Here is a 15,721-nt window from a genome sequence, read left to right on the forward strand (position 1 = left end):
AATCCTGGTTGTAAGTTAGAATCACAAAGGGAGCTTTGAAAAAACCCAAAAGCCAAGTCCTAAGCCCCAGAATCTCTGGGGCTGGCATTAATAGCCTGTGCAGCTGAGGATGAGAATTACTTCCTTAAAATGGTGTTCTCAAACTTGGATTTGCTAACATGCAGGCTGCTGGGCCCCACCCTCGGATATTTTGATACAGTTGGTCTGGGGTAGGGCTTGAATGTTTGCAATTCCAACAACACCCAGGTGATACTTACGCTGGTCCCAGGACCACACTTGGAATAGCAAGTTCTAGAACATCTTAGGAAAGACTCTACCTATTCTACATTATAGGGTCAGTAATTTCTTGGCCAGATGTTTACATCAATCTTTTCACCAGACTATCTGGGAAGAAATAATCGTACCAGAAACTTTCCTATTCTAACTAAAGGGGTCATCATATATAAATGTAATACTAATATAAGTAATTTTTATAAAGAGTGACTTTATGAGTGGCCAGAGTCTGGTTTTGCTCTCTGGGGTCTTCAATGTGGGAAAACCAGTCAGCTGTCGGAAGAGGGGCTGTGGAAAATAGAAACCCACCTGTGATGACCAGGACCACACACGTGACCAGTTTGGCCAAAAGCTGTCAAAATGGACTAGGTTATTGAGCCAGGGATCTTTTGGTTTCAAGACAGAAACCCAACTCAAGACAGAAGGGTCTAGATCATGGAGCTGTGGAGTCGGGTCAAGCAGCGCACCTGAGTCAGAGTTAGTCCGTCTCTCAGTTCTGCCGTCCCCTGGGCTGGGCTCCTTCCTGGGAAGGAGCTGTCCTTAGGATGGTCGGCCATGTCCCAGCCTCAGCTGAACCCCTTACAGGAGAGCCCCCTCCATGGTTTCACCCAAGGTCCCAAGCCACACTTTTTGGCCCAAGTTGGGTCACCTGCCCATCCCTGAGCCAGTCGGATCACTGGGACTCTAATTGGCCAGGGCCATGTCCCACGCCCCCCGTGGGCGTTCCCCATAGGATGGTCGTGATCTGTTGCTCAGAGACGGGCAGGGTGCTCGGCAGGCATAAGCAGCGGATGTCCCATCAGTTTGTGGGAAATTCATTTGGCCCAGCCTCTGTGGAGAGGCACCTGGGGACCCCTCTGCACCCTTTGGGGCCTATATCAAGCCGTATCTCTCGTCTCCCCGAGCTGGGCACAGCTATGCTCTTACTCTTCTAGAGCACATGTGACTTTCCCTCCTGCACGACTTCGCTGGCTCAGTGGGCATGCTCTCAGTGGCTGCTGTGTCCTAGGCACTGGAGACAAATAAGCTCTGTCCTTACTTTCAAGTTGACGTTGTATGTATCCGTGGAATTATTTGCGTACCTTGAGACTCGTTTTCTTGACTGGGCCGAAGGCTTTTTGAGGCTCTGGTTCTTGCTTGATTGCTGTTTGTGTTCCCTTTAGCATTTAGTGAACATGGTTTTGCGTATACTGGTGCTCAAGTCCTTGCTTGCATTCTAACAAAATGCAGTTTGCTTGCGGGACCATGGGCCTGGGAGGACAAGACCAAGAGGGTTCACAGGCAGGTTCTCCTCCCTTAGGTAGCCAGCTCCGTCTCATCCATGAGAACAGCAGCTGGTTCCTTGTAGAAACCAGGGCCTGCCACTCTCCTGGAATCCGGGAATCCGGGAACCATGAGCTTGTTCGCATGAAGCCCCCTTGGTGCTTGCTTGGCAGGAGAAAAGTTGGTCCCTTAGTAAAGGAATTGGTTCATTACTTAGATAGTTCAAGGCGGAAATCCTGGCTGAATCATACCATGTTCTTACAGGATATATGTATATATTTTTTTCCAGACATATTTTTAATATTGTTTCATAGACAAGAATATAGATATTTTTAGTTTTAACAAAAGATATCATATTCTACATACCTCTTTGCATTAAGATGTATATGTGTGCATATACAAATAATATATGTTCATATATATACACATGCACACACATACATATATAATATATGCATATATATATGTATAGTAAAGAAACGTGGCCTTTTTGAAGAAGCCATCAAGCCTGAGTACAGGGGTGCTTTTCCAGACGGCGCTGTGAGCACGCGAGATACTCCTGGTGCCACGCTCACAGCAGGTCTCAGAAGTGTCGAGGAGGGTCCCATCTCCACCTCGTGTCAGCCCCTTTCCCCACCTGTACTGTGGCGTTTCTGTGAGCTGACGGGTTACAGTCTTGCTGTTTGCACTCATTTCTCTAAAATGGGTGGTGAGTGTTTCCCGTCAGTGTTGACTCAAGTCCCGAAGACAGAGACTGAACTGAGGAGAACCGGAGCGCTCACTGCCATCGTCCTCGGCGAGGCCGAGCTCCCCAGGCAGCCGACAGTCATGCCAAAGCCGGTGCCCGGGCTTGTTCACTCAGCGTTTACTCTGTAATTATCAGCCGAGCCCCTGCTGAGTGTTGGCTTTGAGGATAAATGATGAGCCAGGATAGACTCGCCCCCGCCCTGTGGAGCTCGTGTGTCCCCTCTGGGGAGAAGGTGGGCTCACTCTCACCTGATTACCACGTCAGCGTGACTCTCCAGCGGCAGCTGCTGGTGCGTAGCAAGGGGGAAGCCAAGCTGCCGACTGAGCTACTTCGTTTTATTTTCCTGCTCTTTGTGACACTTCCATGCCGTCCCATCCTGCGGCGCAGACATACCACATGCACACGCACACACACACACACGCATGCACACACCTTGTAAAAATAACAAGAAAGTTGGGTATGAAACGTTACTCCCTCCACATATCTGGCTTAAGTGAGTCAGACAAACGCAGCCGACCCTCTAGGCGCCCCTGCAGGTTGGCTGCACCATCAGGCACAGCAACCAGGGAGGGTCATCTCTTGGGGTCTTGAGGGAACACAGGACACCCAAGTGACTCTGGGTGGGATTCTGACCCCAGAACAATTTAAACAGTAGTACAAGCTACATTTTTGTTTTCTTGGGGTTTTATAGGCCAGGTACAAAGCAGAAAGTGCATAGAAGATGTGATTCACTTTGCCTGGGAAGAGAAGCTCTTTCTCCTGGCTGATGAGGTAAGAGCAGCCCCATCTCCACCCTCAGCAAGGTGGGGATCAGCTTTCCTCTCCAGGGGCAGATCCAGGCCTGACTGCCCTGCAGCCGGAGAGCTTTACTGGTGGTGGAGGAGTGATTTGTGGTGTGGCTGTTCAGTGTTACAACCTATGAGACTGTGACCGAAATTATCCCTGCATCGGTTTGAACTCTTAGTTATAAATTTCAGAAATTTAACCTCAATCACTCAAAACTTAAAAAAAAAAAAAAAAAAAAAAAAGATGATGGGGTCCCGGTTATACAGCTGGATCCAGGGACTCAAACCGTATCTTCCAGACCTTCTCTCTTTCTGCCATCCCTCTGTGTTAGCCTCATACCCAGACCTGTTGTTAACCTTCCCAGCCTAGAAATTCCCAGCCTGGCAAGAGGGCTTTTTGTCCTGGTGGCTCCAGCAGAAGTCTCAGAACTGAGCTTCATTGGTTCAGCTTGGGCCACGCATCCATTGCAGAGCCAATCATCATGGCCTAGGAGTTATCATATGCAAATTGGACAGGTCCAGGGCAAGGGGTGGGGTCTCTGCCCTGTCCTCCCAAACCTCCAGATGGGCACCAGGGGAGGGTTATTCCCTGAGGGCAAATCAAGGGGCTCTTACCCGAGAGGGGAGAGTGGGTGCCCAATGGCAGAAACAAGTGCTGCCACTCATCAACCTGCAGTTGTGTCCCCTGGTGCTTCTGCATTTACTGTCTCGTTGAATTCTCACAGCCCATGAGGAAGGGATCCTAATTAACCCCATAACTGTTGCTTCTGGAGCCCCAGTTCTGGAGCTGAGGTCTGCTCATTTGTTTTCTGCTTTGCAAGAAATAAACAGGGGCCCCCAAATCTGTTTTCACTTTCTCTTCCTTTCTGCGCAGCTCTGGCTGGCTGTAGTCTGGCACACTGCCTTTGTTTCTTCACTGCTCGTCTCTCACAGAGCTTACCCACTAAATCATCTTAATTAATAGTAGATGGACCTAAAATCTTCATTTCTAGAGGAGAGAAGACGCAGCAGAGAGGCCCATACTTCTCCCTGTGACGTGGTGCACAAACCTCCCCCTGGGTCTGCAAGGAGGAGCAGGACGATGCCAGGCTCGTGGGCAGATGGAGCCGGCCTGAACCTTCCACTGACCCACAGGGCCCCAGAACGCCTCAGTTTCCCTGATCCTCCAAAATGGGTATGGGAAGTTAATCTCAAAGGCAGAGTGGGGCTTGCCCACTGTGAATGCTAGACCCCGGGGACCAGGAAGAACCGGCCAGGTGTGGGTGCTGCTGCGGCCGTGGCGAGTGGATGGAAAGCCAGATGACTGCAGACTGGGGCAGTGTTGTAAGGAAACCCAGCAGGTTAGCCCTTTGAATAGGGAGGCCGGAGAAAAGGGACGTTAACCGTTGTCATTATTAACATTACTAAAGGAAATAAGCATTGTGCTTTAGGAGGAAGATTTGCTTGGGAAGATGGGAGTCCTTGGTATCATCACTGGTCAGATGAGGCAGAAAGGAGATCTGGAGATTGGGCAGGGCTAAATGTGGGAGAAACCAAATGAGCTCCTCCAGCCTGCGGCCTTGCCTCCATGCTTATTCTGGAAAGTTCCTTCAGGCACATTCTGGCGCACCCCAGGAAGCAGCATTGGAGGCTGAGCTGGCTGTCCTGACTGCAGGTCACGTGTGCCCTCCTCTCCTCAGGCCCGGAGGAGCTGTGTCCCCTCAGCAGGACTCGTGTGACTGTCGTGTCCTCCCGCAGGTATACCAGGACAACGTGTACTCTCCAGACTGCAGATTCCACTCCTTTAAGAAGGTGCTCTACGAGATGGGGCCCGAGTACTCCAGCAACGTGGAGCTGGCCTCCTTCCACTCCACCTCCAAGGGCTACATGGGCGAGTATGTTGGCCCCGGGCCCCTGCTGCCTCTGGGCTCGCCCGAATCCGCTGCCGTCTTCTCGCCACCTGCTCCTCTGCCCTGCCTTGAAGTCCACCCATTTTTGTGGAGAGAAGGCCACCCTTATCTGCGGCTTCTGCCCATCTAGAAGCAGGAGGAAACGGGCTGCACCTCCCGCGGGGAGAGCCCGGGGGTGTGAGAACAGCCCTGGTGCAGGGGTTCAAATAAAATAAGGCCGTGCTCGAGGGAGACCAGACCATGGACGAATTGAGGAAATGAAAACAGGGTCTCAGGCAGCTTTCGACCCTTGCTGTTTTCTGCCAGCCCCGTCTCTGTGGCTCCGACAGTGCTGCCAGAGGGGCCCGGGAAGGCAGGCCCAGAGGACAAGCCAGGGCTCTCAGGCACCAGTGGCCCTGGGAGCGGGAGGCCCCCTCGGCCCGCGCGTTCGGCTTGCTGTGTGTGAGACTCGGAGCCCCAGCGCTGGTCGGGCGAGTTCTGGCGAGAGGGAGGCGGTGGACGGATGGGTAAAGGCGAGCGTCAGGTGCAAGAACACAGCTGGAGAAGAGGGGAGCGCCGGGCGGTGGGGTCGGGCTGAGATGTGCCGCTCACGAGGGTTGGCGTCCAGGCGAGGCCCGCAGGAGGGGACGCAGGTATGACGGCCGAGGCGGAGGCCCTGCCGCGCTGGGGCCGCAGGGGCTGGAGAGGAGTGAGTGGCGGTGACAGCGGCAGAAGTGGCGCCAGAGGAGTCGGGAGAGGCCGGGCGCCAGCGCTTGGCTACTTTCACTGTTACTCGAGTGAGACGGGCGCCCTTGGCGGTCCGAGCGGCTGCGGTCTCACCTGGCGGTGTCGCCATCTGCTGCGTGGCGGGGGCGGCGCAGCGCGGTCCCCTGCGCGAGGTGTCGCGGGCCCAGCGGAGGGGAGGGCCCGGGCCTGGGCCTGCTGCGCAGCCGCGGGGAGAAGCGGAGAAGACCGGGGAGGAAGGAGCAGGGAGCTTGCGGCCACGGGCGTCCCCACGGGCGCTGCGGACGCTCCTGCGCTGGGCGGCAGCGCGGGCCATGCTGGTTTGTCAGGCTTGAACCAGTGTGGCCATGGAGCTTGAAGTATTTTGGCCGGGTCCAGACAGCTGTCCCTTGGGATGTTGCCGCACTGTTCTTGGCTGTATTGGATGTGGCGGGGGGCAATTCATGCTGGTCTTCCTGGTCTGCCTAGTGCAGTGCTGGCTCCTTGCTAGACTTCTGCGTGCTGAATAGCTCTTTTCCTAAACAAATCTGTTCTCCAGCAACTCGTTTTTCAGAGTTGAGCATGTTGTATCCATCCCTGCTACTGGCGACTTGTGGGCAGTCGGCCCTGGCTGTCGCATCCCGAGCTACGTCCCGTTGTTCTCACGTCAGTTACGGGGACCAGGCGGTTCTGCTCCACTGGGTCTCTGCTCATCGGCAGGGGGTTAAGCAGGAAGTTCTTCCTTTCCATTTTTGTTATGAGGAACTTTTCCGAGATGCCAGAATTTATCTTTGTGCCTTGGAACACGCAGTGCGGGTATCAGATGGGGATCTTTCTTTGCCGGTTCAGTTCGGCGTGATCCCAGAGGCACTTTATCCAGCACGTTATGGTGTCAGGTGCTCTGAGGTTGGGGTCGGGGTGCACAGAGGAAGGTCCCTGCCCCGCCAAGCCTACTTTTCTGTGGCCATGAGTTTGAACGTTGCAGTCACAGACCAGAGAAGGAGGCATAGCTACGAGAAAGTGTGGTTAATGTTGTTGATTTGATTGAAAAGATTTTATTTTTAATTCATTGCATGTTTTCAGCTTATTTTTATATGATGTGAATTATCAATCAGGATTCTTTTGGCTATAAATTGCAGAAATTCAACTTGAACTGCCTTACACCAAAGAGGCATTTAAAAAAAAAAAAATCCACGTTGGTAAAAGGTCCAGAGGTAGAGTTGAATCAGGGGCTTAAATATGTCAGCGGAGCCTGACTCTGCTTTCTTGCGTTGTCTGGTTTTCTTTCTCAGCTCTGTTCTCCCTTTGGGTTGATTTGTTTTCAGGCAGTGGAAATTGCTCTAGGAGAAGTCCTCACGCTGATGCTCGTTGGCACCAGTGATCACGCCCCCACCTCTGGAGCCTGTGCAGGGGCAATGCCAGGCCCCAGGCCGGTGCCCGTCTTTCAGGCAGGCGCTAGTGTGTTGCTCGGGTCTCAGGCTGAGCTTCTATAACAAAGAGGCCCACAGTACAGTGGCTCAGCCAAGGTGGGAGTGTACCTCTCTGACATAGGCCGAAGGTAGGGGAAGTCCAGGGCAGGCACTGCCCCTTGAGGTCATGCAAGGACCGGGGCTGGTAGCCCTGCCTTCGCAGCATGTGGCGTGCAGCACCAGTGCTGGTGCGGCTGTAGCGTCACCATTTCCAAGGATGGGGGAGGAGAGCGTGTGCTCTTTCTTTGTAAAGAAGTGAATCCCTACGTATCACTTCCGTTCACCTTCCGCTGGCAAGAACTCGGCCGCACTTGGCCATTTGGGGGGGGGGGGGGGGGGGAGATGCACATTCTGACTGTTCACAGTGCGTTTCTTGAGGTCTTTCTGTAACTGGTGATCCTGTCCCGCTCTTCAACCGTCCAGGTGTGGCTACAGAGGGGGCTACATGGAGGTGATCAACCTGCACCCCGAGATCAAGGGCCAGCTGGTGAAGCTGCTCTCAGTGCGTCTGTGTCCACCAGTGTCTGGACAGGCCGCCATGGACATTGTCGTGAACCCCCCAGTGCCAGGAGAGGAGTCCTTTGAGCAGTTCAGCAGGGTGAGTTGGCTGTGACCTGTCCGTGTCTCTGCTGCCACCGGGGGCACTAGTGAATTCCTGCGTGCGGATGGCTGGCCTCGTCTCCAAGTGGCCAGGCAGCCTCCTGGGGCGTGGCCTCCAGGGGCACTTATGGTTCCTGCTGGCGCCTGAGCCCCCCATGAGTTGGTTAAGTCCAAGGGTACTTGAGACATCGTTTGGACACTGGGCATCGTTTTGAAGCGGGCGGACTGTGAATGCGTACGGGTGGGTGGGCCCTTCCTCTTCCCCACCTGTGAGCCCCGGGGACCAGTAGGCACCCAGAGGGAAGGGCCTTGTCCTGACAGCATTCGGGGGACTTTGTCATGAAATGCAAAAGAGGAAGGGGGAGTGGATGGGCGCAGCATCGACCCTCAGCCTCTGTCCAACCAGGTGTCCTCACAGCTTGACACGGGCCGGTCGGGACCTTCTCAGCTGCAAGTGCAAAACACCCAGCTCTGATGAGTTTAAGCAAAAAGGAAAAAAAAAGAGGAATTATGGGTCACGTAACCTAGAAGTCAGCTCTTGGCTGCTCTTGGCTCACATCTTTTTTTTTAAATTGTGGTAAAATACACAAACCAAAGTTTATCGTTTTGATCTTGGTAAAGTGCACAGTTCTGTGGCATTAAGGACATTCACACTGTTGTGCAACCATCGGCACCATCCGTCTCCAGAACTTTTCTATCATCCCAATGGAAGCTCCGTGCCTACTAAGCACTAGCTCCCTGCTCCCTTCCCCCCAGCCCCGGGCAACCACCCTTCTGAGTTCTGCCCTCGTGGAGTCACCTGTTCTAGATAATTCGTGTGAGTGGACTCATGTGGTGTTTGTCGTTGTGATTGGCTTGTTTCGCTTAGCATGACGTCCTCCAGGTCCATCCACGATGTGGCCTGTGTCATGAAGGCTGGCCGTACTGCGGGGTGCAGGTGGACCATGCCACGCGCACCCACTCACGTGCAGGCTCGCCTGTCACCCCTCCCGCAGCGGCCCCTGCAGCCATCCTGGACACTGCAGCTCTGGCTTTGCGCACACGTCCAGCTCCGAACCAGTCACTGACCCTGATTTGCTTTGCCTGGGCCATGTGTTCCACGCACAGCGGACTGAGAGTGGGGAAGGGTGGTCCCCCCAGATGGAGTGGTGGGGCCTGTCCACAGAAGGAGCCATGTCTCCCCAGCAGCCTATTCTAGGGTGTTCCATCCAGAGGCAGGTCCCTTCAGACTGACGGGCAAGGACTGGTTTTTCTCGTTTTCAGGAATGATTTCCTGGTACAAGAATAGAACCCGTGACACGGGCTACCGAGGACCTACCCTGTGGTCTAGAACTCCCCAGGTATCTGTGTGCACTATACCCCAGGGCGCGTGGTAGCCTCTTAGGCTGAGCACTGCGGACAAAATTCCTGCAGGGAACCATGTTCCACCCGCTCCCTGTCGTGGAGCACACACAGGCTCATCTTTCGTCAGTGTGGCCAGTGGAGGCTGGAGCCCTCTTCCTGCAGAAATGCTGACGCCCGTGCTTTCTGTCCCTTCAGGAGAAGGAGTCGGTCCTGGGTGATCTGGCCAGGAAAGCAAAGCTGACGGAAGACCTGTTCAACCAAGTCCCGGGGATCCACTGCAACCCCTTGCAGGGGTCCATGTACGCCTTTCCTCGAGTCTTCATCCCTCCCAAGGCCGTGGAGGCGGCTCAGGTCTGCGGCACGTGGGTGCACTTGAGATGCGGGGCGGGGGCCCTGCTTGCCCTGGGAGCAGGGGGCTGGCCCTAGAGGCTCTGAACTTTGTGGGCCCCTCAGCCCACTGGCGTTTACTGCACGAAGATAACAGGTTCCCAGAGGCCCGGCCCCAGCCGCGAGCTGTGCTGATGGGGCACCCTGGAGGCCGGGCCCGGGGAGAGCTGCTGCTCCGAAGGGAGGGCCCGGGTGCGACGCGAAGCTGGGGAAGCGGCGGGAGCCGTCTCCTCCACCGGCCACCTCGACCTGCAGCCCGGCTTCTCAGACTTGAATGTGCACACCTGGGGTCTTGTGAAAATGCCAGTTCTGGTTCACTAAATGTTGCACACAAGGAGCCCAAGAGTGTGCATTTCCAGCAAGTTCTCAGGCGGTGCCACAGGCCCCCCTTTGAGGATCAAGGGCAGAGCAGTGTTTCTGAAAGTGGTGTCCTCACCCAACCCCCGAACTTCCAGAATGCCTTGTTAAACACTCCGAGTCTAGGCCGTACCCCAGTACCCCAGAGCGATGGCATCAGAATCCCGCTGTTGGAGCCCGAGAGTCTGTATTCAACAGCCCCTCGCCCCCGCCGGCGGCGGTTGTGCAGGCCGGCTTGGGAAGCATGGGCGCCAGCTCCCCCAGAGAAGCTTCTTCCCTGAGACCCCTCCCTGGGCGCAGACCTCAGGCCCCGTTGTCAGAGCGTTCTGTGGCTTGGCGCCTGTGTACGAAGCGCCTGTTGGTGCTTTTTGAGCCGCTGCCTGGGGATGGGGTACGAAGGAAGTAGACTGGCAGTGCCCGACGGAGGGCAGACCCCCCCCCCCGCTGTCCTGCAGTAGCCTTTGGGTGTCTCGTTCCCTGCTCCAGGCATCAGCAGTGTCCGGCGTCCTGGGGTGGGTGCCCCTTCAGGAGAGAGAAGGGCACTGCCTTGGGAAAGAGAACCAGCCATTGAGATCTCCATTTGGCTTTGAGTTCTTCATGGCGTGTTTGTGCCACGCAAAGCCGGAGAGGAATCATGAGTTCTGCCCTGCTTCCTCCTCAGGCCCACAAAATGGCCCCGGACATGTTCTACTGCATGAAGCTCCTGGAGGAGACTGGCATCTGCGTCGTGCCTGGCAGTGGCTTCGGGCAGAGGGAAGGCACCTACCACTTCAGGTACGACTTCCTCTGTGCACCCGGGCTTGTCCGGGCTTTGTCCGGGGACACGTGGGCTTCTCCACATGGAGCGCAAGGCTGGCTTCAGGGACAGAGGATTTGCAGCCACTGTCCTCCCTTGAGTTGCAGCCTGACCCGTCCTGCTGCAGAGCCCAGCTCAGATCCTGCCCTGGGGTCAGGGAAGGCAGGGCAGGCTCTAGGGTCATGTCCTCTGAGGGGTCTTCCTGGCCACGGTGTCTCTCCCCTCCACCGCCGCCATCTGTCACATCACTATCTGAAACATTCCCAGTGGTGGTTTTCTTTATTTCCCTGTCCCTTTTAAACCCCACGATGGCAGCAGCTGGCCCGCGCAGGGCCCAGTAGTTCCGTGGGCCACGGCACTGCCCGTGAGCCCCAGAGCACGCCAGGGCGCTGCCTTCACGGGTGCCGGCTCTGCCCGCCCGCGGTGGGTACGCGGCGCCCCGAGCCGCGCCCGGAGCAGCTCCGCGAGGGTTTCCCACTGAGGCCAGTTCTGCTCAGAGCAGCGTCCTCTGCACGCATGCTGCTCTCCGATGTCTCCGGCGGCAGACGCTAAGAAAAGAAGCGGCATGAGCCGTTAGCACCGGGAGCCGTCCCCCAGATGGACAGGCTGTGTCCAGTGGCTGTTTGACCCTTGTCGCTGCCTGGAGGGCTGGGAAGCCGACTGGCAGGACCGGAGGGAAGTGTCAGTTACCGTGGCAACTGGGGAATTCCTTGGGGTGACTGTCGGACACTGACTGGTGGGGAGGAAAGGGCCCGTCCAGCAGGCACGAGATCCCGCTGCGCTCGAGAAAGCGCCGCTGCTGGCCGCTGCCGCGCGGCTTCTGCAGTGCATGCGTGTCCCGGGAGCTCCCACGCCAGCCCGGTCCGCTGCTCGTGTTCGGGTTACTACTTGGGTAAGAGGAGAATGTGTGAGTTGGGGCAAGTGGCCTCTCACATGCTGGGCACTGCCCAGGGGCTTTCAAAGCGGGTAGGACAGCCCTGTCCCTCCCCACGCCCCGGGGCTCCCCACTCCCAGAGGTGAACGCCCGGCTGCAGGGGTCACTCCTCTCCCCTTCCAGAGCAAGCAGGCTGACGCTGCCTCTTTCCCGCCAGGATGACCATCCTTCCTCCCGTGGAGAAGCTGAAGACGGTGCTCCAGAAGGTGAAGGACTTTCACGTGAAGTTCTTGGAGAAGTACGCGTGAGGACGCCTCGGGTCTTCTCCCGCTGCCCACTCGGGCCAGGCTGGACTCGCCTCCCCCGTGACTCTGCCTTGGGCCTCACAGAGGCCACTGGTCACGCGCACCATTGTTCTGCCCCAGGGGACTTCTTGCTTTGTGCCTTGACGTTGGGAGCACTTCTCTTCTGGGCAAGTGTGAATGCGCGACGTTGCGGAGATCCCGTTTTACTTGATGCAGCCAAAGTATTGGGAACTTGCTCAGCAGCTGTGGCCAGGGTTCTCTGAATATGTTACTGTTTTTGCTTTGGGAAAGTTCATTTGGAGTTTTAACCAACCAGGGTGTATTGGGTGAGATGTTACAGATCTGGAGAAAACAATCAGGCGTTGGGAAATGTATGACTTAACCATGGTGAGGACTGGAAACCCAAAACTCACCACCGTGATCTGTGAAATAAAGCCCTCAGCAGTATGAAAATCTAGTCCTTGGAGTGGGAGAGCCTGGAAGTCCACTGGGGGCTCAGTGAGGGTCCACCCTTCCGGCCTGGAGACAGGCAGCCCGTCCCAGGAACGAAGAGGGCAGTGGCACGGATGGGACAGGATGCCAGGCTGAGTTGCGGTAGACACGGGGCTACAGCCCAGGTCAGAGGTCCTGCAGGGGAGGAGGGTGTGTGAGCCAGGCTGCAGGTTGAACCAGGTCTCCACTTCCGAGCGACATAGCAGGTAGTGAGAACTGCGTACACAGGGCTTTGGGGACGAGGGTTCTCTAAACATGCTTAGGCCAGGACCCCTGTCTGAGAGGCCTCCCTGGACTTCAGGGACAGAGGGTGCAGCCCAGCAATGTCCCAGGCGTGTGGAGGGATTCTGCCTGGTGGCGCGTGGATCCATCCCACTGGTTCCCCAACAACAGCTCTCACCCAGTTTACGCACATCGTCCGCTGCGGGTGGCAGCGGGGACAAGGAAGGACTGAAAATGTCCTAATCCGGGAGAGGAGTCCTCCCAACAGTCAAGCCCCTGCAGTTTCTCGAATTGCCTCAAAACTGAATTTGATCCGTTTGCTAGCTCTTAACTGGTAAAAGTGCCTGGTAGCTCGGCTGCTGTGGGGAAGTGCGTGAGCTCTGACTCGGAATTGATTGAAGTGTTGTAATGCAAAGTGTTTTGCCCTCAGGCTAGGAGCAGGCTCTCCTCTCGGGCTTGCAGACTCTGACCTGCACCGGTCATCTCTCCAGGCCAGGAGGGCAGCAGCCACCAGGCGCGCAGCTTCCCAGGCATCAGCAAGCCCGGGTGAGGGCCCCCCACACTCTCAGACACGGGTGCTACAGGCAGCAGCAGGCTTCGTCCTCCTCCCTTTCCTGGGAGCCCTGCCCCCACCCTCTGCCTTCCCCAGGGGAACGTTAGGGAGGCCAAGGCTAGCTCAGGAGTCTGGGAGGCCAGCATGTCCAAGATGGAATTGGAGCCGGAGAGAGGAATGTGCAGAGGACTGTGGAGCGAGGTCTGAAAGCAGCCCCTGTGCTGCGACTCCCACCCTGGGTCTGGGCGGAGGAGCGCCACACAGAGCCTCACGCTGTCGCTGCTCCCTAACATTGCAGCCCCTGTGAAGACAGTAGCCACAATCTCAAATAAAAGGGAACGTTTTGAAACTTTTCCTTCCTTAAAAATGGAAAAAAATTGCACTCGTGCTTGCTGTATGGCATATAAACCAGGAGGGGTCCCAGAGTCATGAGATTTCTGGTGGAAAGAGTAAATAGTAGAAGCTAGTATATTTTTTATATTTTTGTAACAATTGCTTTTTTCATGGGGGGAGGGGCCTTAGTATTTATAGTCTTAACAAGTCCAATAATTTTTTCTAAATATCTTCATATTATAAATAACACCTAAAAATTTGCAACGTTTACACGATTTTCTAAAGGATGCTGTATACATTTGGTTTGCTTTTAAAATAAACAAATAATAAGGTCCGCTAGTTTAGGAGGTTAACTTCAGGAATGCTGATCATGATAGATTCGATTGTCTGCAGATCTATGCCGGTGCCTTCCTGTTGGGGCGCTGGCCGGGAAAGCGGTTTGTCATCTGGGGTCGACCTTTGAGTCTGCACCTGCGAAGCTTCTCGATCATCCCGATGGATGGGCTCGCGGGTGATGCCGGGAAGCTCGTGCTGGGCTGTACCCCAGTCGGTCCGTGGCCTCGCACCTCAAGGCCGGGCCGGCTGTTTCTGTCGTGATGTGTGGCGTTTTCGGGGAGAGCAGACACCGCACTGCCTGTGGCTGTTTCCGACGCGGGTTCTCCCAGGCGTCTCCTGGCGGAGGTGCTCGCTGTAAACTTCTGAACAATAAAATACGTGGCCAAAATGGTGACTGTGTTAACTTTCCTCGTAATTTCAGTCTAAAGATTGAGTGGACATCACTGCTTTTACATCTTTGCCTCTTTGTGAGCTAGGTGCCTTGTGGAATTGTGAGCATTTTTTCCCAAACATTAAACTCCAGTGGCAGCTTCCGAGCTCCCTTTCTGCGCAGGCCCCTGCGCTGCCGTCTTGTAGCTCGCAGTGGAGGCGCCTCGCGGCCTCCGCGAACTGGGACGCTGTGAGAGCGCAGGGCGGCGGGGCTTTCCGGCGGGCGCGGATGGAGACGGGCAGCTTCCGCGCGGCCGGGCGCGGCGTGCGGGGGCTGCGTTCATTTCCCCAGGCTCTTCCGCGTTCACGTGGATTTCGATGTGTGGTTTTGAAATTCAAAACTTTCCCTCTCAAAACTAAAATTTCTGTGTTTTCATTAAAGTTGGAAAATAGAAAAAATCAGGACTCTTACAGCTGGAAGTGATCGAAACCCAACGTGGCGTAAGCAGGAGGACGAACGCGCGGCCTCGCGGGGCGGAAGCTGGCTTCGGCTCTCGGCCTCGCTCCGCTAAACGCAAAGCCTGTGCTGCCCCGCTCCACACCGGAAAGTCCCAAGGAAGGACTCCGGCTGGCTGCCTCGGCCTCGTGCCCGCCCCGAGCCGGTCTCCAGGGCCGCGAGAACGGGGCGCCTGGCCGGCCCCGGGCCCGGAGCGGGCGCCGGCACAGGCACGTAGCCCGCCCCGCTGGAGCCGGAACCGTGAAGCGGAGAAGCCGCGCCCACAGGACGGGAGCTGGTGCTGGTGCCGTGCCGACGGAACTCACGCGGCCGGGGTGAGTAGAGGGGTGGCGGAGTGGCGTGCTCAAGGTGGGCTGGGGGTCCTTGCTGCTTGACAAGCAAGGGGACGAGGTGCTCTCCGCATCTTCCCAAGCCACGCACAGGAACCCAGAATGGACCTCTGAGTGCGGAGGAAACAGGGTGTAGTTTATTATACAGAGAGTCTACTAAATAGAGATTGGAAAAGACGGTTGTCATTCCAGATTATTTTCAGTATAGACTCTGCTGCAATCACACTAGAAAGCCTTCAGCAAATGTTCCATAAGGACCCAGTATGAGCCACAGACTGCCGGAGGAGGGAGTCAAAAGCTAATCAGATGTGGTCACCGTGCAAGAGGCCTGAGGAGGGAGTGGCCCCGGGCAGTTCCGTGCTCGCACTCCAGCCACCCAGGCTTGCTGGGCTCGGAAGGACAGGGTGGAGCACAGGACGGAGGGGCGATGCTGTTCTCTGCCGGTGGGCACCGCCCCCCTTCCCGGTGCTGTCTGAGGTCTGCCAGATACCTGGGTTTGGCCTTCACCCTGCCCCCAAGCCAGGAGACCCCCAAGAAAAAGGAAGATGAAACTTACTGCCAGCGGTGCACCCAGCTCTCTTAAGATCACAGGTCAGCTGGAGATTCCTATAGATGCTTTATTTTCCATTAAAAAAAACAAACACATTTTTTGGTCTCCTTCCCAATTCTTCTGCCTTTGCTCTGAATGCAAATATTGGGGCATCCTGTGAAGTCCTTTTGAAGATAATTAAATTTTAAAACTTTAAAAACAAATCTATACACAGCCTAATAAAAACAT

General features: G+C 55.8%; 1 protein-coding gene across 1 annotated transcript in view; it reads left to right on the forward strand.

Annotated features, from left to right (window-relative positions):
• GPT2 (glutamic pyruvate transaminase (alanine aminotransferase) 2) overlaps positions 1-12,245 on the forward strand; it is a 34,819-nt gene extending 22,574 nt beyond the window's left edge. Inside the window, exons 6-11 of the mRNA XM_012653970.1 lie at positions 2,976-3,055; positions 4,807-4,943; positions 7,553-7,727; positions 9,269-9,424; positions 10,479-10,591; positions 11,705-12,245. Coding sequence (XP_012509424.1) covers positions 2,976-3,055; positions 4,807-4,943; positions 7,553-7,727; positions 9,269-9,424; positions 10,479-10,591; positions 11,705-11,795 — 752 coding nt within the window. The 3' untranslated portion in view covers positions 11,796-12,245. The remainder of the gene's footprint in view (positions 1-2,975; positions 3,056-4,806; positions 4,944-7,552; positions 7,728-9,268; positions 9,425-10,478; positions 10,592-11,704) is intronic.
• Positions 12,246-15,721: the final 3,476 nt, after the last annotated feature.

The sequence above is a fragment of the Propithecus coquereli genome, unplaced genomic scaffold (genome assembly GCF_000956105.1).
Source record: "Propithecus coquereli isolate 6110/MARCELLA unplaced genomic scaffold, Pcoq_1.0 Scaffold436, whole genome shotgun sequence".
Classification (NCBI taxonomy): domain Eukaryota; kingdom Metazoa; phylum Chordata; class Mammalia; order Primates; family Indriidae; genus Propithecus; species Propithecus coquereli.